At 35.1% G+C, this 23,285-nt stretch overlaps 1 protein-coding gene across 1 annotated transcript in view; it reads left to right on the top strand.

The window, feature by feature from the left end:
* The window catches only part of MAN2A1 (mannosidase alpha class 2A member 1), a 99,415-nt gene that overhangs the window by 45,603 nt on the left and 30,527 nt on the right, over positions 1-23,285 (top strand). Inside the window, exons 12-14 of the mRNA XM_026044488.1 lie at positions 14,292-14,457; positions 15,843-16,079; positions 16,192-16,314. Coding sequence (XP_025900273.1) covers positions 14,292-14,457; positions 15,843-16,079; positions 16,192-16,314 — 526 coding nt within the window. The remainder of the gene's footprint in view (positions 1-14,291; positions 14,458-15,842; positions 16,080-16,191; positions 16,315-23,285) is intronic.

The following is a 23,285-nucleotide window of genomic DNA, read 5'->3' on the forward strand; positions in this document are numbered from 1 at the left end:
CCTTTGCTCACAGGGCAGATGTTCCAGGCCCCTGATCATCCTGGTAGCCCTGCGCTGGACTCTCTCCAGCAGCTCCACATCCCTCTTGTACTGGGGAGCCCAGAACTGGACGCAGTCTCCAGATGTGGCCTTACCAGGGCTGTGTTAGGGGGACGATCACCTCCCTCAGCCTGCTGGAGACGCTCTTCTTAATGCCCCCCAGGATCCCGTTGGCCTTCCTGGCCACCAGGGCACACTGCTGCCTCATGGTCATCTTGTTGTCCACCATGACACCCAGGTCCCTCTCTGCGGGACTGCTCTCCAGCAGGTGTCAGTCTGTTCTCCAGAATAACAACAGATAGGACAAGAGGAAATGGGCTCCAGTTGCGGCAGAGGAGGTTCAGGTTAGATATTAGGAACAGTTTTGATATGGAAAAAGTGGTAAAGCATTGGAACAGGCTGCCCAGAGAAGTGGTGGAGTCACCATCCCTGGTGTCAGTCAAAAAAAAATTGTAGATGAGCTGCTTAGGGACGTAGTTTAACAGGCATAATGTTGAATGATTTACAGTTGGACTTGATCTTTTGAAGATCTTTTCCAACTGTAATGATTCTGTGATTTAGCTGTAGCTAAAAGTCCTTTCTCTGGATATATCTAATAAGGATTCCTTTCAAGATCAGGAGGATGAAGGCTTGAAGTTTTGTGATGTGCTCTGAAAGGTTTGGGGACACCAGCTTTGAAAAGTATTTCGTAATTCCCTCAGTATTAATTCAGTCTCATTTTCCATTCTCATCGTTGTTTCTTGAGTTCCATAAAAGGATGTCTGACCTAATTTCTTTCCTTGCTATTTTGTTCTTAACAGACACTCAAAATTCAGTACCATCATTTCTTATTTTTTCTTGGTCTGCAACATGTATTTTCAACACAGTTCAGTTATCACATATATAGTTTTCAGCTTTGCTATTTTTTTTCTTTCACTAGTTTTTCACTGGAATTTTGTTACTTCAGGCAGTTTAAAGAACTGTGCACAATAAATGGCATTTGATTTTTAAATACAAAGTTATCAAAAGGCTGCTATCTGTAAATGTGTAACTGAAGTTAAGAGGAATTCAGAAAGTGATTTCTGGTTTATGTTATTCCTTTACCCTCCTTCTCTGAGTGGCCTGGTGCCATGATGAGAGAACTAGCTAAGGCTCTAGGGAAATCAGGGAAGGAAGTCAAGTCATAACACATGGTTTCCTAGATCATACAGAGGCTAGTTTTGTAAAGGAGCTTCTATTACATTTCATTGTTCAAGGAGTCCTTCAATTTTGTGATTGTTATTTTAATTAGCAGCTAGAAGTGAAGATATTTATGGTAATATCTTGCTACTTATTGAAGACTTGGCATAGTTTAAGAATAAAAGAATTAAGATATATATATATATATATACACACACGTGTATATTATTATATTTAAATGGTCACTTTCAGCTTAAGAACAAAAACAAATAAGCTTTTACAAGTAAATATCCTGCTAGATATGCAAACACATTTGTACTGTTCTGAAACTATTTAATAAGACTGGTAGCAAGCAAACATCCAGTATCACTTTTTGTTACAGTGCATCTTGGAAACAGAGACTATTAGTGATTAATGAAATTGGATATAGCATCCTAATTCTGTGAGAGCACTCTGTCCCTTGATGTAATTCTTGCTTCTTGGGGATAGTCTGCCAGAGGTTTTCTTTTTCACATGGCAAGAGACCTGTACTCATTGATGACTTTGGTGAAGTTTGAACCATCCAGTTTAACCTGACAGCTGCTGTCTAAGGATATGCTGACAGTGTGAATAGCAAGATTTCCCTGCTGTGTCTGTTGACAGTATTTGCTGGAGATAGTGTTGGTGAGGAGTGAGATACATGATCAAATACCTGACCTGTGTGGCTGTACAACGGCTTAGATTTTGTAGAATTGTTGATGACAACATGGTGAATGGAGGAGTGAACGAGACCTGATGACTGGCTCCATTGCATAGTACAGTACAAGCATAATGTAAGGCATCCTATTTGATCTGAAGTTATTATGGTATTCAAAGAGGATTAGAGAGCATTTCTAAGAATTATTGATTTAGAATTTTACAGTAATTAAATTTTACCTGAAAGTTAGTATTCAGCAACTCGTAGAAGTATGCTATCCTACTTTTATAATGCTAGGTTAGTATCTTAGCAGATACTTTTTGCACTAGCTCAAATGTTTGAGTTCCCTAGAGGATTAATTCTAAATAGAATYAATGACAATGAGTGTTTAATGGCATTTATTTCATGAGAGAAAGTTTAGTTTTTCCAAACTGAGAAGGAGACAAGACCGGAAAGATAGCTTACCTTAGAAGGATATCAGTATAAGATGATGAAAGGAAAAATTGTCCTAATCATGTGAAGCAACAAAAATAATGGTTTTTTGCGAATGAAAAAGAATACTATGAATCAGGATAACGTTTAATATTGTCTATCAATTTTATCTTTTTTTTTTTAATATATGTTGGCTGTACTGCTGTAAAATCAACCTAAAAATTGTCCAATGTAGTTACAAGAAAAGAACTCTGATGGCTTTTGAGTTTCTAATCATATACATTTTAATTATATTTTGTAGTTACATGAATTTTGAGGTAAATAATGTTTGATATAATTACAGAGTGAAACAGCAAAAAATAAAAATGAGTTTTGAACTTTATATTATTTTTAAAAACACAAGAAAGAGATGCTATAGCATTTAAAATGAGGCCAGATGTATTTTTTGGCATAACAATAAGCATATTTCTTTCCCGGAAAAAAAAGTGCACTATTAACTTTAAGCATATTTAATTGGATGAAATAGTATGTGTAAAAGTGTCTTACGCTTTTCTGGAAGATAAACCTCTGTACTATTAATTTTAAGCGATGGTCACATCAAACACTAAAATTCTTCTGTTAAAAAGTAGAACCCTTAATCCAGTATTTATGTTTGCAGCATACTACATCAGGTAGTTTGGAAATAAGGAGAAAACTGTGAGATTGCACATAAAGAACTTTAGTTTCCAAGACTTCGGCTACGTGGGCTAAATAAACTCTCTTAATTCACTTTTTTTCAGTGTTAATCTCAGTGTTCAGCTACCTGATTTACAGTATTTCAGATGACTGTCATAATGGCCATGAACTTACGCCGTCTGTAGTAAATTCAAGGTCTTGTTTGACTGAATTAGCGTGTAATGCATTAAAAAGTATTTTCCCTCTTGATCTCCATGAAGGAGGAGCTGTTGTAAAGACAAGCTTGGCTTATGTGTTAACTGGAATGTCTTTGGCTCTTGAATCATGATTCACATTGATGTGAACGTGAAATACATGCTTAAGCAAAAATCATTCTGACAAAGACAGAGATTTCAAAATGAACAAAACCCAAGTCACTCTGCATGAAGATGTGTGGGGGTGTGCAGCTAAATTTGTCACCAAATGGGCAATTTCTACATTGGCCAGGTGGCGGGAATGTATATAGTAGAGTTCATAGCAACTTAATCTCCTATTCTCGCTCTTTGTGAGCTTAAAGCTATTTTTCAGAGCGATTTCTGTTTATATGAGCATGAGTTTTTCATGCTTGTGTTAATATTTGCAGTCTTATCTCTAAATGTATCTGTTAACTGCTATGGTTGGCATATCATTAAAAGTTGGTATGGGAAATCTGAAAATAAAACAACATATATAAGGTGTAGATGTTTGTTTAGGTATGAGGGATAGCTCTTAAAAGCTGAAGACTATTGAGATTTTTTTTTTGAGTTAAATTGTTATCATTTGTCAAGAACAGAGTAACTTTGTTTTGCATTTTCTTGTGCTCTAAAACTTCCTGTGAACTTACCTATTGCTTTTTCAAAACTCAGTTTTACTGTACTGCGTTGAATTCAAATACAATCATGTAAATAATGTGAAAAAGATGAGATGTTTTCTTCTATTAAAAAAGTTTATTAAGAAGAAATATGTTAGAAAACAATGAATACAACTGAAAATTGGATTGTTGAAGACAAATGGGAACTAGAAGATGAACCTTTTCAGTATAATAGAATACTTTTTCTTTTCTTCCCTAGGCACTCGCCATTCCTTTCAGCCTTTTTATTGGAGTTGCTTTGAGGCAATATTGTAGTTAGTCCGAGGCTGCCAAGGAGGCACAAACTGAAATGATATGGCGTACTTAAAGTCATTCTGTTCTTCTGAATCAGATTTTTTTCCTTCTAAATGCAGATTAATAAAGCCTGCACTACAAGAGGAACAAGGAAAGGATTTTAGTGAAGGCACATCCTGATCCTGAAAAAGTCAGGGGGCTTCAAGCCCATCTTGGACTTCAGAACACCTCACAACTTTGTGGTAAAAGAAAAATGTAAAATAGCGCCCTTGGACACAATCCTTTTATCCTTAATTGGAGATTAATTTTCTGCTCCAGAATAGGATATATGTGCCATGAGAAATCCATCCAAATCATAGGAAGTATGTGTATCTGGAATATGTAGTAGATGCATTATTATTTTTTTTTTTTGGTAAGTCTTGTCTTAGGTTGATGTTGGTTTTCTGTGTCCGCTAAATTTATAGTTCTTACTGTTGTGTTGTCTGTGTTTGTGAATGCTGTTTTCTTGAGGGTTTTACATGGTTTGTTTTTGAGGAAACCACACAAAGGTCCTTTTTTGCCTGTGAGAGTGGAGGGATGAATTGCACATGTATCGCATATGTTTCTGTCTAGAGCTACAGATATAATAAATATGTATCTGGGCAGTTGTAGGAGATAACTGATGGCCATGTATGAGTTCCCTTACCTTTATTAACAGAATAAAAGCATTTTGACTTTAAGTCATTAGGAAAGGCATTGCTCAAGTGATACAGAATTTTAAAATGTAAAGTGAGAGTAATGGAATATTTTCTTAATTGTGCAATCACTGTTCTTAATTACTTGTGTGTTAATCAGAATTGTCAGTCATTGTCAGTTGTCAGTTAGAAAGATGTTAGTCATTGTCAGTTAGAAAGAAGGAGTAATTTTAAGTTTATAGGTCTATTCTAAATCTAAATTAAGCATTTAGTCTCCTCTTCAAGTATAATTGTGGTTGTAACATGAATTCATCTTGCCCTGGTTGAATACCCGCTGAGTTCTTGTGATACTGCTAGTTTATTGGTTGGCTTCTCTTTATTATTTCTTGTTGGCACAAATCTGACTTATAATGAAGAAACTGATTTAAGTATAATATTCTGTTTTCACTTTTATTTTTATACTTTTTAAAAGCCACGCAAATATCTCTTTTGGCCTATAGTTTCAAATTGAGATTTAGATTTCTCTTAATTCTTCTACAAGGTGTTTTTCATGAACTGGAAAATCATTCTTTTAGGAAGAGGTTAAAAAAAATCTTCACATTTTGTCATGTACATGGAAGACTAATATTCTGCTATATAAGAAATGACTTGTTTCTTATATAACAAGCTTATAGGAATTACTGCCAAAGTATAAAATAACTTTTTTTTTTTTCCTGCAGCTGTTACAGTATTGGTAGCTAGTTCAGTTCTGATTCTTAAATTAAAAAAAAAAGATTAGCTGTATGTAATGGAGAGAACCGTATCTGCATCATTTAACTTACCATGTAAAGATGTTAAGTGTCCATCCTTCACGCTGTTAAAACCATTGAGAAGGTATCAGCATTTCTTTTAGGGAAAGCATGCCTTTTGTCTAACTGTATAAAGGAAGAATATTTGATTAACTTGAATTTATATCAAATCTCCCATAAGCCCCCTAGCCCAGATTATTTTTCTCTCCTATGGTATATTTAACACTAGCTCTTTGAGTGTAATTTATTCTTCACAATGGACTTTCTCATTTAATGGGATGTCTAGGATAGAATAGGTGTGAATAGGTAGTTTCAGCACCTGATGATAACTCAAAGGAGAAGTATTAAATGTCTAGCAGTTATTGCAACTTTAATATTATAATATGGTTAGATGTGTAGATCCTCTTTAAGCACAATTTCAATGCAGTTTGCCATTTGATATTTTGAGCTTAACTTGATAGAATCTTAGTTTCCATACTGTGTCTGTTAAAAATTATTTAAATTCTTTTATAAAACTCTACCATATCAACAAATGAAAGTAGTCTTGTACAAGTAGTCTTGTACTTTGCAAGTAGTCTTGTAAATCATGTTGTTGCGTTGTTTAAAACGTTGAACATCTTAGTGTAGGTCTTTTCAAAAATGAGAGGGCAGCATAATCCTAACATAACATAGTATCATGGAATTTAGTAGATCTTGATAATGCTTTGTTCATTCCGTAGCCCAGCAGACGTGATAAACATTATAGTACGACCTGTTGCATTTAGCTAGTGATCAAGGACCTATTTGTTAGGATTGTTAGAATCATCATAAATGTATGATACTGAACACAAACATGGAAATGCACATTTTTTTTTAAAAGGAATTATTTAACAAAACGTTGCTTAAATGTTTTATTAAGTGTTCAGAACATTATTCCTCAATATCTCTGAAGTCAGATGCATTTGCCCCAAATGTTTATTTCAGGAGATTCACCATTTCTTCTTCCTGCCCCCACATCCTTCTCTTCAACAGACTTTCAATCTCTACTCCAAACAAGAATATTAAAGGAGATCTGGTCCCTTTTAATAAAAGAGGAGAGCAAAAGAAAGACTTTTTTTTTTTAAGTATGTTTTGTAATCCTGTGGCTTTCTTCAGTTTCGGGTCAGTATGTTGTCAACAGATTTTTTGCCAACTTGACTCACACAAGTGACAGAGTTGCTTGTTAATTAGCAGTTACTTCAGTGTTCATTACTGAATGTTAGACAATATAAACTATTCAACTGATATCTTTTGATACCCATCTAAAGAGTGCAGAAGGTTGTCTTCATACAAAGTCAAGCCAAAACCAAGCAAGGAATTTTTTTTTTTTTTGGATTAGATTATAAGATCACATACAATAATTTGCTAATGGAATAAGATACAAATATAATGTATAGAATATAAAGAATATGAAATTTTAAGTCATACTGTCTACAGTATAGGATTAGAATTAAAAACTATTTTATTAATAAAACTATTTTTATGAAACTAATTTAAAACTTTTAGAAACTATGAATGAAATATAAGTAAATGAAAGCATTCAAATCCCATGGAGAAATATTCTGGGCTGAAGCAACTGGTGGCTAAGGAATCAGGAAGATCACAAATTCAAATAATGAACTTTGGGTAAATCCAGAGAGGCAGTTTTTATTTTGGATGAGTTAGAGAAGAATGTACTTTGTTTTAAAAGTCATGTGGTATACTTTATCTGAGGTGATAAAGACCTCAGAAAAAATATGGGCTCTAGTTTTGGAAAACAAACTTCAAGAATAATGAAGAAATGAAAAAGGTTTAAGAGGAAACCAGCTGAAAAAGAAGGGTTGAAAAGTTAGCATCGATTTAGTTTCGGAAGACTGATGGTAAGGAATGTAAGTCATCACAAACAATTTTGTTATGAATAGAACTGGTTATTCTAAATTGAATTAAGAAGAAGAGGGAGAAGTAATAGGAAGAATTATTTCAAATGTTAAATAACATAAAATGTACATTGGCAAAAACGGGTACTCTGATTTTACAAGTTTCAAGAATAGTGAATGCTGCACAACAGAGTCTAAGATGACCCTACTGAATTCTAATTCTGGTTAGCAGGTTGAACTAGGTCAGCTTTCCTGTTATCTTCATGTTAGCTGATGTCTAGATTTGGCTTTTGTGTCTTCAAGATGGTCTTGGGAGTCATAGTAAATCAGTACACTCTAGTGTAGCCATAGTGGCCTGATATTACGAGCCATAAAGTTTTGTGCATGGTGTCCGACTGGACCAACTGCCAATGGGAAATAATAACCTCAGTTTTTCATATAGAAAAAAAATCCTATTTAGGATAATTTTATTGGCACTATTTCCTCTATTTACCTATCTATTGGCAGATATATCCTCTGTTAAAGGGTGGGCATTTCTGTATATTTTTACATGATGGAAATGATGAAAAACTAGATGCTGTAACTTTCTAATATGCTAAATATAGAGTCATGCATTAAAGCACTTATGGTATAGATATCTTTCTTATCATCTGTGAAGAGCTGAGCAGAGCAAGAAATCTACTGAGATTCATACTAGCACTTCAGTTGTCTGTAAGAAGATTCCAGTCATAGTATTTCTAAAAATCGGAAAATTTAGGGTTCTATATGTAACATACATAGTTTATATGTGTGTATTTATACACTTTTTAATGTAAGTACATAATATGCTGAATCTTACTGCAAAATTGAGCTCCAAATTACTTGGTATTAGTTAACGTAGATTTTTTTTTTTCCTTGAGAGTGTTGTGATACTGGGGTATTCTGTCTGTGAATTTTGCTTTGCTTGCTTCCTTTGAGAATATGAATTAGGAATAAAACCACTTTTAAACCTCTAATCAAACGTTACGGGACCCACAGATAGGTACACATATATATGTGTGTGTTGCTATATATGTATAACTGCACACATGTATTGAATGATAACTCAGGATCTTGTGAAGTTTTTAACTCAAAATTGATTGATAAATTAATCTCCATGGTTTTTATTTTCTTTTGTAGCAGAATCTAGCAATATAAAAGGGAAGTTGTGAGCTAACTGGCTTTTAAGATAAAACAGAAGCTTGGACTTAACAGTATTTTGAGTAATATTTTATTTTATGTGTGTTAGAAGAAAAATACAGGGTTCTTTTTGTGCTTTGCAAAGTTAATCTTATGGAGGAAGAAAGATTGCTTTACATAATATATTCAAAGTCAGGTTTTTTTTTTTGAACAAAGCATGAATCAGGTTTGAATAGTTTTAGAAAATAGATTTATTGTGTGATTTTTATGCATGAGACTTTCACCAGAACTTTTCTCCTTTTCCAGACTTTCTTGTTAAATAAATTTTGGTTAGGACTGAAAGTTATCTTTAAATTTTGAAAAGATTTTTTTCATGAAAGCTCATGTTAGTAACTGATGCAAGAGTTACAGCAGAAAATTCTCTCAAGGTCATTGTCTTGATAATAGGTTTTTACAGTCTTCTGTGCAGGGTTTTTACAGTCTTCTGTGCAGACTTGTCTGATTAAGATAGGACAAAAATGTCTAATTATTGAATAACCAAAGGAGCAATGTGACTAGATGATTTCAGATGATAGTGTGAACATTTCCGTTGCCCCTTTTTTATGGCATTTATTTTGACAAAATTATTAATAGATATGTGGGCGTATAAATAAAATCTGCTTTAAGCAGCAGGATGGTTGTTGCTGTTGATTTTAAGAATTCTAGCTGCCAGGTGTACCTTTTTAAGCTTCCAGCATACTACAGTAACATACCACACTTTTTTTTTTTTTTTAACATATTTTTGTATCTACTAAGAAAAATGCTGCAATATCTTATATCTTTTAAAGTAAAGCACTTTTCCAGTGCATTTTCAAATAAGGACCAGTTTTGATTCTCTACTGATCCATCTTTTGATATCTAGATAGTTTCTATTGCTTTGCCATTCCAGGAAGATGTGTTGTTTAGGCAACTTCAATTTTGTTTAGAAATCTTGTACCTTGAGCACCATTTATTTCCAAGACCTCTGAATACCTTTTTCAGTGTAGTTCACTTTCCACCTACCAGTTTTTCTAGTACATATTTTTGAGCTTTTACATAAATAGAGATACTTCATTGCCCTTAGGAATTTGAGTATTTTTATGTGTGTTTGCAAACTTTCTTCTCCTTGTTGACATTTAACGTCATTTAAAGTCAGAAGCTTATATCCTTCTGTTTCTTCATTTGTTCTTTTTTTATTCCTCAGGGCAAGACTGGTGATGTAGTATGTTGTTTGGCTTTGAAATTTTTTTTCTTGCAACTTTTCTCGCGTGTACTACTCGTAGTTCTTTTTTTTATAAAGGTGTTTCGTAGCTTAACCTGTATACCAGAAGAAAGAAACTAGCCAGCTTCAAGCAAAGGTGCTATACCTTCAACTTCACATTGAAATTGACCATATATACCTGGAGAAATGGTGTTGATGAATTATGATGGAAAATGCTTATTTGTGAAGTTGCCAGAAAGATTCCAGTTAGAATGATCAGATTCTGAGCTGGAGTGCCTCAAATAATTGTTCCTTAAAGCAAACATGAATAACTGTTCTCCACTGAGCCATAAAAGTTGGTGTCTTAAACTATTTCGTGTTTTTGTGTATTAAGAGATGGTATTCTGGATAATCCTTTGTCACTTATGATTCTTTGACATTTATTTTTAGTGAGTTCTGATTTCTGACATCACTTGATGGCATCACTCATAAAGTCAGCATTGAATGAACTTTAAAAGTGTAAGGTACTCTAGTGACAAGTGCTATTGGTGAATTTGTGTGTACATATATGTATGTCCATATACTTACACATCTTAGGGAAACAAAAGAACAATAGTCTGCAGTACTGTAGCTCTTCATAGTTTAATAAACAATTTGCTTTAGTGTTCAGAAATTCTAGGATCAATGCTTTTGGAGGCATGGATCAACTTTTTTCAGTTCTTTTCTGTGAATATACCTAAACTTTTTTTTCTTGGTAATTTCTTAAAGATGTTATTTGAAATAAGAACAGGAAATAGTAATTTTTTAAGTTACACTGAAGAAGTACACTTAGACAAGTTAAAGATCCTAACATTTTCTAGCATTGCTGTGAAAAAGGATAGACAAATTAAATTATTACTACATCATGAGTTAGTCAAAATACTCCATATGGATTATTTATTGTACATGCTTAATAGACAAATATGTTAACGTCATATACTAGGTTGTTTTAAGGAAGATTTTCAAGTCTACATGAATTAAATAATGCTCACTCTGGGTTTCAGAGATCCAAATAAGGAGGGATCAAAAAAAAAATCAAGGCACGTCTTTCTAAAAGCATCTGAAAGGCAAGTGGCAGGATTTGCTCTTCTCAAATTGCAACTATTTGTACATGCAAGTTGCATCCCATTTAGCACTGAGATCTCAGATCTGCACCTCTTTCTCATTTATTTCTGTTGAATAAATGAAATGGCTGGTGTTTCTAAAGTAAAATATTTTGAGTAAAACGTTCCCTTAGAATCGTACTGGTGGGTATCAACATGTTTTTGTTCCCCTTTCCGTGAGACTGGATAATTTTCGTTTTGCTATTGCCAGAGACTACTGATCTAAATAGTGAAAGGAAAATAACTACTTGCTGCTTCTGGAAGAGGGAGTATTATTCCTATTTTTGCCACATTTGTCACATTGCTTTTCTACATAATGTAACCACAGTTATATATATATTAGGCAGCTGCACTCTATATTTGTGGATGACATTCTTTGTAATGTTATAGCTTAGTGTAGTCCTTTTGTTCCATAATGAATTTTAATTATTTCTTTCTAGTTATAGTGAGGTTTTATCTAAGGGTGGGAATAGAGTGATATTTCAGAAGTAACATGATTTTAATTGCACTAGTCAGTGCTTTTGTGTTTATATATAATAGTTGCATCCTTCTAGGTATTTCGATTCTGCTCAAGTAAAATTTGAAACAAAATATTGACATCTAGACAAGTCTCTACTGTCAGAAATTTGCCTTATTCTCATTACCTTAATCTGATTGCCATAATACACTTGTATTGCAAACCTTTAAAAGGGTACAAAGCCTATATACCTTGACACAACTAGAGTTTCTTTCAGCCCGATATTAAAGAAAAATAGTCTGGGGATTAAAATTGATAGTATCAAAATTTTTAGTCTAGGGTGTTTGGTTTTTTTTTTTTTTTTTTGGTCACACCACTAGCCACTAGTTGAAGTGGTTAGGGACCATAACAAAGTATATATATTCATATAAATATTTTCTTTGGCAGTTAATGAAAATCTAATGAAGACATAGATCATTGCTAGAAATTAACTGTATCTGTAATGCATTTTATGGCACAGAGGCTTATGAGAATTTCTATTTTGTAGGAAGAATAAGCAAAACATATTTTTGTAATGTTGTATTTGTGAGAGTGACGATTTATTCTGACCGATCTCATAAGATAAATTGTATTTGACACAGTTCTCTGCTTTTCAAGGTATATATGTAGTTCTTAGATATATTTCGTTTTTGTTATTTTATTCGTAAAAAATGGACTGTGTACTATTATTTTACTTTGATTTTGATTTCATAAGAATTATAAAAATGCTAAAACTTAGATTAACATTTTATCCAAAATTTTAGCCAAAGGAGAAAAAAAATACAGTAAAGTACAAGTATATGACTTACATGAGTCTGGGGAGACTCTGACAAAGTCTTGCAAAAGTTGTTGAAGAGTGAAAGCTAATTATCTATAGTCTGTGAGCCCTCAATGTGAAACTGGATAAAAAGAGAGCCTCCCAAAAGCACTTCTGATTGCATTAGTAAATACTGACTACAGCCGGATGCACACAGATATGCAAGGAAAAGAGTTGTTATGTTTGACAGTCAACAGTAGTTCAGCCCAGGAAGTTGTAAAGAGCAGATTTAAAGGAGGAAATATTTTTTATGGCAAGCTCATTCAAGCTGTGACAGGTAGTCTGAAGATTATTACTTGAAAAAACTAATAGAGCCTTTGATCAGAGTTGATTCAACAATTGAGAAGTTGCAGTTGACCTTTCCTACTGACTGTGAGATAATAGGGTCTCTTTGAAGAGCTGTAGAAGTTGAAAATAAGCAACTCAAGCTTGATGCAGAAGAAAAGGAGCCAGTGAAAGGATAATGAGAAAAGAGTGAACTGGTCAGTGTTGATAAGGATTCTGAGTATCAGCAGGGTAAAACTGCATTTGCCAAAACTAGAGGAATATTATTTTAAAAAAAAGTACAGGGTGAAAGGAGGGTAGCTGAATGGAGAAAAAGGAAAGATGTTAAAGATGTGATCCTTGATGTGTTTGTATCACATTCTTACTTGAGTGGTACGTTATCAGTTTGACTTTGTACTAAAGTTTTGTTGAAGTTGTATCCCTCAGAAGAAGCTTAATTTGTTCTTCCATATTAACCATGAGCATTTTGCTATTGCCTCTCCTCCTTGACACTTTCATTATGTCCAAAGCTCACTACTGTGGTCATAATTTACTACTTTCTCTGCTGCCAACCAGACTTCATCTTAAAGGTAGATCACAGGTGCCAGGAAAGCTCATTTCTCTCTAGCACTTAGAAAAAAGCCTCTGGTGTGCATTTAGAACTAATGGAAGAAAAGAGAAAATAAAAGGTCAAAGCATTTAACTGCATAGGTCATTTGTTAACTGGGCCGTAATGTCATATCCAGATTCCAGGTTAACTAATGTTGAATAAGGAATACATACAGTGAGGATGTGAGATGCTGGAAAGAGACTCAAATTGCAGGTGATATTCAAGATAAAGACCTGAAAGACAGAAAGAGGTTTCTGTCTTTTTTGTAGAACTGAAACAATTCTACATGAAGTAGTTTCATCTGTAAAGGTGGTAATTGAACTTGAAAGTTGAGAAATGGAAGAAAGAGAAGGAAAAACATTAATAAACACCTGAAACCCGAAAAGAAGTACTCAAGGAGTGATTTGATAAGTAGTAGATAGAATTTTGGGAAACTGATGAAGGATAGGATTTCATGAAGAGGTAAACAGGTTGACGATAGAATATTAGAATTATGAAATGACAGGAGCTTCAGGGACCAATTACATGTGTATAAAAACTAGCTATTCCATGCATCCAGCTAAATAGATTTCAGTGTGTATATGAAAGTTGCCATAAGGAATTTTGATAAAATTTTGCAATTAAATGATTTTGGACTTTGCTTTATAGTTGAGAGAAATTAGTTACTTCAAAGAATGTACGTCAGATATATATCTGTATGTACATAAAGTTTTGTTCATTACACCATTGTTTCTAAATTATGTTTTAAATGAAGGGAAAATCACAAAAACATTGTGGATAAAAAATTAGTAATTCATCCTGGAAAACAAAACAAAACAAAAACAATTGATTAACCTGAATACTTGGTCTGAGATTATAACTCTAAACAGATATAAAAGCTAAGATGTGAAATTGACTTGTATGGTATTTTCAAAATTCCTTTTTGTTTGAAATATTTGAAAAAGTAACAGCATAAGAAAAGACCTGCCAAGAATTGATGTTAAATATTCATTGTTTCCTGGTTATGTTTTGCATACTTATTTGTTGTGTTACATACCTGTTGTTTTAACATTGTTTTAATGCTTTGTTTGTATAATATATGTGCAACAATATTAAACCTGTAAAATCTTGTTTCACAAAGATAATTTAGCAAATCTATTCTTGCAGGTACCTTCTGATATATAATCCTGTGGAACAAGAGCGATTTTCAGTGGTTTCAGTCAATGTGAATTCACCCCGAGTTACATTGTTATCTCCTTTGGGAAAATCTGTTGCTATCCAAATTAGTGCGATTTGGGATGGAGCAACTACAGTATCACATGAAGCGTATCAGGTATGCTACTTCAAGTAAAAGGTAATCAAATATTTTTATTTGAGAGATGCTGTAGCTCACATTAGAACAAAAATGACACAGTAATCGAAAGTAAATATCCTCTGTTGGCATTTCAGTCTTCTGTAGATAATGTCACTAATTCAATCATTTTAAGGATAAAAGAAGCATATATATTTAACATAAATTTAACAATTTTCTTAAAGTGATTAGATTTTGAATTTTCATAAAGGGATGTGTTATGGTGAAAGGGTCAGTTAGCTGCAGAGCTAATTAACAGTTAATAGCTGCATGAGAATAAAATGTTGAATGTGTCTTTTCTTCCTAAAACTGCAGTTCTAAAGCTACTTTTTCTCTAAGGTGGATGCACAGTCACACAGTTTATATATGCTTAAGCACTCTGACTGGAAGACTTCTTAAATCTTTAGATACAATGGTTTAAACAGTTGGGTTCTGAATTTTTGCCTTCCAGATAAGGAGGCAGGCTTACGATCTCCATTCCTGTATGCTCAAGCCCAACAGATGATTTTGTTCCACCTCTTATTTCTGTTTTTAAAGAATGTTTCTGAGAATTTTTGAATTAAACAGTGCATCTTACAATTTTTGAATTACAGCTCATCATAAAAGATTATCTGCAGTTATCACACATCAGAAACTGGAGGAGTGTGGGTTCTTTTTCTTGTTGTTTTTATTCTTAGAATTATAAAAATACTACATAGATCTCTCTGAGCCAAATTAAGATTGTTTCAGGATGATATACCTGTAAAGGTTATTCAATTAGTGTTTCTCCGGCTCCTCCAAAGGGGTAATTATTGATAATTAACATAATGTGGGAATTGCAGAGGCTGTAGAAGGAGGAGAAAGAAAATTACATATTTGTAACTGCCATTCTAAGCAGATTCCCATGGAAATATACCTTTTACATTACTCTTCTGTGTAGATTTCTTTTTAATAATCCTTAAGTAGAAAGTAAAAGTGAGATAATTTCCTTATAGGTTCCTTTTCTAAATTTGTGGGTTTTTTAAGTGGTATGTAAGGTTCTCCACATGATACATATTCATCTTTTATGCATAGCAATCTTGCTTACAACCACAAACTGCAGGAACATTCCTCTTTACAAAGATTGAAAACTCTTACTGCATTAAGATAACAGTGATTATAACTGTTAGATTATCAACAGAAGCATTTTTGTTTGCTAATTTTTCTTCACATGCTTCATCTGTTTATTTTAGAATATTGTTTATGACTGATTATTTTGGGAAAATGGGAAAAAAATCAGGTCTTCTGTAATTGTCGTAGCAAAGGGAGTTGCACTGAAAGTTAATCTGGTGCAACAAATTGATAATCTTTTTTTTTTGAAGTAAATAGTTCTTTTTTACCCCCAACAGATCTCTTTCTTGGCACATTTACCACCTTTGGGACTTGGAGTCTACCAGCTTTTGGAGGCTCAGAGTTCAGAAGCAGATTTAGCTGATTATACTATATATACAAGTGGAAGGAATAATATGCAGGTCAAACCAAATAACATTTTCAAGATAAAGGAGATGCAAAATTCTGCAGATAATATAATTTTAGAGAACTCCTATATGAAACTGTGGTTCTCTGGAATGTCTGGACTATTGGAGGTAAGTTACCATATAGCTTGAAACACTTTATTTTGCTTCTCTGGAACTTTTGATCTGGTTCAGGGAAACCTAGGTATACTGAGACATTTCAAATGTGATTGTCTGTCCTTAGAAAATAAATACAAAAGAAGATGGTAAAAACCATCAAATGAAGGTGGAGTTTGCATGGTATGGAACTACAAGTAACCGGGATAAGAGCGGCGCTTATCTCTTCTTGCCTGATGGAGATGCCAAGGTATGTCTTTTCTTTGCATAGAGATTTTAATTTGAAATATTTTGGAAGAACTCTGTAAAAAGGCAGTTTACCCCTCTTCTCATCTCTGGTGAGGCTGCACCTGGAGTACTGGGGACAGTTCTGGGCTCCCCAGTATAAGGCGTGGAGCTTCTAGAGAGGGTCCCGCGGAGGACAACAAAGATGATTAAGGGACTGGAGCATCTCTTGTATGAGGAAAGGCTGAGTGAGTTGGGCCTGTTTAATCTGGAGAAGAGAAGGTTGAGAAGGGATCTGATCGATATGTACAAATGCCTGAGGGGAGAATGTAGGGAGGAAGGGGCCAAAGACTTCTCAGTGGTGGCCAGTGACAGGACAAGGGGCAATGGGTACAAATTGAAACACAGGCAGTTCCATCTCCATGTGAGGAAGTACTTCTTTCCTGTGAGGGTAACAGAGCCCTGGAACAGGCTGCCCAGGGAGGTTGTGGAGTCTCCTTCTCTGGAGATCTTCCAAACCCACCTGGATGTCACCCTGTGCCCTGTGCTCTGGGTGTCCCTGCTGGGGCAGGGGTGAACTGGATGATCTCTAGACGTCCCTTCCAACCTCAACCAGTCTGTTATTCTGTGAAATACAGATTGGAGAAACTACTCTGAAATACTGCTGTGTGACTAGAAGGAATTATTTTGATTACTGAAATGATTGGTGAAACTTTGTATTTCAAAATCCTAGATTTGGAAAAACTGTGGTGTTAATTTGAAAGTGCAACTGTATCAAGAATATTAATGATTCACCAACCAATTTAAGTAAGATTGCTACCTGTGCAAGCAATACGTTGAAATAGGATAGGAATAGGAATAATAACTTGTTACTAAAACAAGTCCACTTTTATGTGATACAATAAAAATGTCGTAGATATGTATACATTTCGGGAGATATGTATACATTTTAATTTCTCTTAATTTTTATGACCCTTAAGACCTCTTCAGTTTGAACGAAGTGTTTCCAACTCCAGAGTAAGATACCTCTTAGTTGGGTTTACTCTGTTGTTTAACAATAGTTAAAATACTCAATCCCAGTTGATGAATATGCACATTTTTTTCCCCTGATTTAGTTCTCTATTATGGTCAGTTGTGGTAGCAGAGTAATTATTAGAAGGAAGCAGCATACTCGTATTAATTTTCAAATTGGAAATTCAGAAATAAGAATAGTCTTTACCTTGATGTTGTTAACAAGAAGAATCTACTCTATCATTTTTGGAACCAAAAAGCTGATATTTCAGAAAAGGAATGATGGAATAATAATCAGTTTTAAGAAGTAATCTAGTATGTCGTGTTTTTCTTATGCCCATTTTCTCCTAGAACTAAAATTAAATATATATGGCAAACCAAGTTCTCTATGGGTATTCTGGGAAATAAGTAGACTATTATCCAACTATTCTACTTATTCAATTATTCTACTTTATTCTACTTAGTTACTTGTGTCAAGTAATCTAGAAGTGGACAGAAGCATTTTCTTTCTTTTTAGAAGTCCTAGGAGAGTGCTTTTTGGGATCTGCCAGTTGGCTGTTTTAAACAATTTCAGAGTATGCATTTTATCATTTCTAGTATTACGTTACTATTAAAAACAGCTGTATTCACTCACATAGTTTTAAATGTCAGAGTTGTATCTGAGTTGTGAATACCTTGAATTGTGAATATCTTCCTCCTTCTCCACTATCCACCCCTCCCCAGCCACTCTCCCTTCCCCTGTCCACCATGCCCTCCCACCACCTTTCCTCAGCTAGGTATTGAAAATTTATTGAAAATTTTATTTTAGGTACTATTTAGTTTTCTGTCTAGAAATGCAAAAATCAGTAGATTTAAGAGGTTTCACTGTACTTCTGACTTGTTTTAGAGAAATCTAGGTATGAAAAATCTTGATCCATATAGGAAAGATACTTTTGGTTTAAAGAAAAAAAAGTGTATCACATAACTGCAAGCATCATTAAAATAAGATGTATCGTGAGCTTTTAAAAACAAGCACAATATGGCAAAATAAAATGTGTGGTTTTAGTTAATATTAAGCTTTTAAGGGCAGTATGTTCAGATTTCATAACTTTATGCATAAAGAGTGAAATCACAATACTTCTTAAAATTCTGCCTCATTAATTTACTGTAAGGCTCATTTGGCTTGCATTTTAATAGCATGAATTAAAGTGTCCCACTGGGAATAACAGTGTACTTCTGTAGTAGTTTTAAAACACATTCAACTAATGTTTTTTTTTTTTAAAGAAAAAAAAAATCTGTTTCTGTTCAGGGTGCTTAGTGTGAGATGGGTTGACTATGCTTTCCAAGTCCTTAAAGAAAATGATAGTAGGAAAGAGTGCAGAAAGGGATTTCTTCCTTCTCTTCCCTTGCGCGCTTTTTCTTTTATACTCCCATCATCCCTTGTATTTCTGCCAAACCTGTTTGTTAGGTTATTTCTTTGCATACTTTGCCTTTGTTACCCAGTAAAGTCTTGATTTCTCTGTTTTCACTTCTGTAGTATTCAGGAATACTTATTTTTCATCTAGCATAAAAATCCACTTCACTATAGTACTTTCTGCTTCTAGAGTCTTCAGCCAGTTTTGCAAATTTCACAGAATCACAGACTGGTTGAGGTTGGAAGGGACCCTAGAGATCATCCAGTCCAACCCCTCTGCTCCAGCAGGGACACCCAGAGCATGGGGCACAGGGCAGCATCCAGGTGGGTTTGGAAAACCTCCAGAGAAGGAGACTCCACAGCCTCCCTGGGCAGCCTGTGCCAGGGCTCTAGCACCCTCACAGGAAAGAAGTTCTTCCTCACATGGATATGGAACTTCCTGTGTTTCAACTTTCAGATCTCCTGCTGTAACTTGTTAGGTTTGCAGACCATCACTTAAAACCATCCCACTTCCGAAAATTTGCTACATAAAACACGTTTGGTCTTCAGTAGACAGGTGTTGTATGGATGATGATCCATATATGTAGATCCAGAATGTAGTTGGGTCTGAATCTTTCAAGAGATCCTCTGAATTAATTAATTTTAAGGTTTATCTCAAGTCAGTCTGCAAAAGATGCATCCTAGCTAGGAAATAGTAAACTGCCGCAGTCCATTTGGTTGCAGCACTGACCTGGATTAATGACAGTTACTTGCATAGTATTAACATAGAGGGAACAGTAATAACAGTACCAGTAACATTGTTTGCTGCTCTAGAAGGAAAACTCCATCAAGACAATATAGAATGTATTTGCTCTAAGAATTCCTTACGTTATTGGAAGATTGGTCACATTCTTAAGTGAACGTAGTGGAATAGAGATTTTGAAAGAAAACCAAAAAAGTCTCCTTTTATAGTTGTATTTGTATTATTTGAAGCTTTGAAACTTTCATTCACTGTTGTTGTCTCCAGCTTAAGGATCTGCTTGCGAAAGGCTGAGCCCCAAAGTTGTTGGCAGCAAGTACCTCTTTCTTATGTACCATCATGTACTGTCTTATACTAAACAAGCATTTTGAGATTTTCAGTTTATATGCTAGTGGTTTTTTTTCTTTTGCTTAAAGACTTATTTACTCCAAACTTGGTATTTTGAACTAATTTTCCTTGCTTGTCTGCTTTAGGAAATCCACAATAGTTTTTTTCTAATATTCATTTAATTATACATTAGTAAACACAGGATTTCAGTCACACAATGCTTGTATTTATAGCAACTTATATACCGTCAGCTTTGAAAATAGAATCATACCTGGTTAATATTGCCAAATAAATAAAGGTGGATGCAGTCACAAACATACAGTTCAACTAGTGTCCACACAGTCGTGATTTTCCATATGTCAGCCAGTGGCTATGTCTGCTCTTTGTGCTTCAATCTAACTTGCATTTTGTCAGTCTTTCCTAGTCTCTGAGCAAGCCTCAGCTCGCACAGCATGTACTTGAACAGGTTATGCCAGTGAGGAAAGTGATTGGTGAGAAAGTGAATGTTCCTAGTGGACCAGCTCCATTCCGTGGCATCAGATGGACTGGCATTCCGTGGCATACAGCAATGGCCAACGTTGTTTCGGTGCAAGCAGACAGCCACTAGTGAGGACGGTGCTGTTGTTTCTGGGGTTCTGGCACAGAGCTGACAATGGATGACACTGTCCGTGCTACCTCTGCTCTGAGAGCAGAGGCTCTGTACTGTAGTTCTGGATGAATGGTTGTGCTTATGCCATGCCTTTTCATTTTCTACTTCTGGACTAAAAGGAAGCTGCAAGGGAAAACTTGGGCAGTATTTTAATTTAGAGACCATCAATGCTGCTTAACTGACTAGATTATGTGGACCTTCTCAGTATGCCTCACAACAAATACAACTCAATGCATCCTGAATGCGTGTAGTGGAAAAATTGTTTGGGTCTCTTCTGCTTTTGTGAAACCAACTCTATAGATCTGTTAGATATGGGAAAGGACTTAAGTACCCCATAAGCAGGCTAGATTTTGAAACAATTCAATATCTGTATTTTTTCTTAAAATTATTCAGTATATGAAGACCTCCTTACGGACACACAGCATGGCTAGCAGGGGATAGGACAACGCCATTAATTCCAAGGAGTCAAATGCTGCTTTCTGTGGGATTGGTGTTCATTCTTTTGCTTTAACGAAACAGGTTTTCAGAATCTAGATGAACTTTCTTTTCATTACATCCACACTGGGAAGTTGTGGTTCTCTTTTGTTCAGGTAATGGTGTCCATGCATGGATGTATATACTAACTACTGAGGGAACTTACTTAGGATTAGTTTTAACAGAGATTTCTTTTTATCCTCCAGGGCATGCTATGCTAGTGATTTTTTTTCCAGGCCGTTGGTCCTACTGGGTCTTCATCTGACTATGATCTCTGACCTATATAGCTGTGGCTCCTGCTCCTAGCTTAAAAAATCATTTTTTTCATGAGGAAACCTGGTGGGGTTTTTTTTTGTGTGTGTGTGTAGGAAGGGTGGGGGGTGTTTTGTTTTTGTTGTTGTTTTTTAAATCTGTTGGACATACCTGTTATCCTTTTTGGTCAGGTGAAGAGCTTGTATCCAAATTATCTGGCAGCTTGACTTGCAAGCGAAAAGAAAAAAAAAAAAGGTTAAAATTATCTTTTCACTGTCTTTATTGGCAAGATTGATTGCAAGGTTCCACTGTCCAAAATGTTTGAGACTGTATATTTAGAGTATCCCACTGTATCAATCTGCTTCAGAATTGCTTCATAAGATCTTCATTAAAATGTGATTCTTTTCTTTAGGTGGTCCCTGTAACTTTGCATTCCTGATAAAAGCAAAAGACATGCACGTAGTAGATTACATTACCTGGAGAGGGTTCACAGTACTCAGGAATCAACTGTCTTTGGAGTGGTTCTCATTTCCTTGTTGCTCCCTCAAGCATAACATCTTCCATCTGAGGATCTGGTCCACATTTGTTTCTGGAGAAAAATATATTAGAGTGGCAACCCTTTCCTTTGACAGGCAACTTTCAAAACTCAGATCTATAGAGGCCGTGGTATTTTCCAAACCCTAGCCTAATCTCAAACTTTGCCAAGCTCTGCTATTGAGAGGCAAGTTATCTTGAAGAGTGTCTCAAGTTCTTTGTTTAAAACAGACTTCTCAAGCTTTTCAAGTGCCAGTTTGTGTGGCTTACACCCCAACAGGATACTGCACTGCCAAAAATTTCTAGGCCCCACTAAGATGGTTAGTAGTGCTTCAGCTGACTGAAAGGGAAAAGGCTTCTTTCTGGCTATACTTCATGCCTTTAGGCCTCACTATGTCATGCCAGCTTCTATGCAAGCCAGTAAATCTTTAAAAGCAGGCACCTCTCCAATCACTTTTGCCTCTTGGCACCTCAGCACTCCAATTGGTGCCAAGTCAAGTGTTTTAAGATACCCTAGGGAGCTATGGAATACTATTTTATTCCCAGTAATTTCCCTTAACATTTCCAGCTTGACTGTTTCTTCCTTTCCCCTCTCTCCCCCCTCCCCTGACAGATGGTCTTACTTTTTCTTAGATGTGAGTGAATACTGAAAAACAGATTCTGGACCCTGTGTTTCATAGTTCTATTTTTCATAGTTCTGAAAATACTTATTTTTAATCTTAAAGCCTGCTATGGTAAGTAACTGAATTTTGGTACAGCTGACCTGATTCCAGTGGAGCCTAAGGGAATCAGATATCACAGCAACTATTCATTTTAATTACTTATGAAAGAGGGCCTTAATATTACCACTGGATATAAGATCCAAATATTTTTATGCTGAATTCAAGATCTGAGTAATCATAGAATGCTTCACATGGAAAAGACCCTGGTTTTAGATACTAAAGGAGAGTTAAGAGGATTGCCTGTTCTCTCAGCACAAGAATGTTAGTTTATTTCTCCTGTTTCCCCAGTAATCAGGATGCAGAAGCCTCTCTGAGAACACATGACATATATCATCTATCAGAAAACTTATCTAGTCCTGAAAATCAAAGCCAACATGTGATTTTGTAACCCCACTTCCTTGTTTGTACTTTCTTTCCTGCTTCAGTGTGCTAATATCCTAATGAGAAACTTGCACCTGTTTTTTTTTTTTTTTTTTTTTTTCTTTTGGGGGGGGGGGTGCATATGCTTTTGGAATCTAATTACTGTAAAATATGTCTTCAGTTCCACAAATTGAAACTTCATTCCTCTGTTATGTTCCCACCTCCTTTTCCATAGTTCAGAATAGTAAGTGTAGATGTCTTTGTCTCAATTTGGAGAATGCATTTGCATACCTCCATGGCTTGGAAAATGATCGAGTGCAAGTATATTTTACCTAGTAATATGCTGGAGTTTGAGAGCTGGTATATATGTCTCTTTTGACTTTCTACTTGTATTGTGACAAGATATTTTGATAATTGTTGCCAATGTCACCCCTGTACTTTAGGGTAACTCACTATCACTTTAGGGTGACAAGTGATGAAGCACAGAGTTTCTCCCTCCCTCACTTGCTTTCTCTCTCTCTCTGTCTCTCAGAGA

This window comes from Nothoprocta perdicaria, unplaced genomic scaffold, assembly GCF_003342845.1.
Source record: "Nothoprocta perdicaria isolate Ctin4 unplaced genomic scaffold, notPer1 scaffold_368, whole genome shotgun sequence".
Classification (NCBI taxonomy): Eukaryota; Metazoa; Chordata; class Aves; order Tinamiformes; family Tinamidae; genus Nothoprocta; species Nothoprocta perdicaria.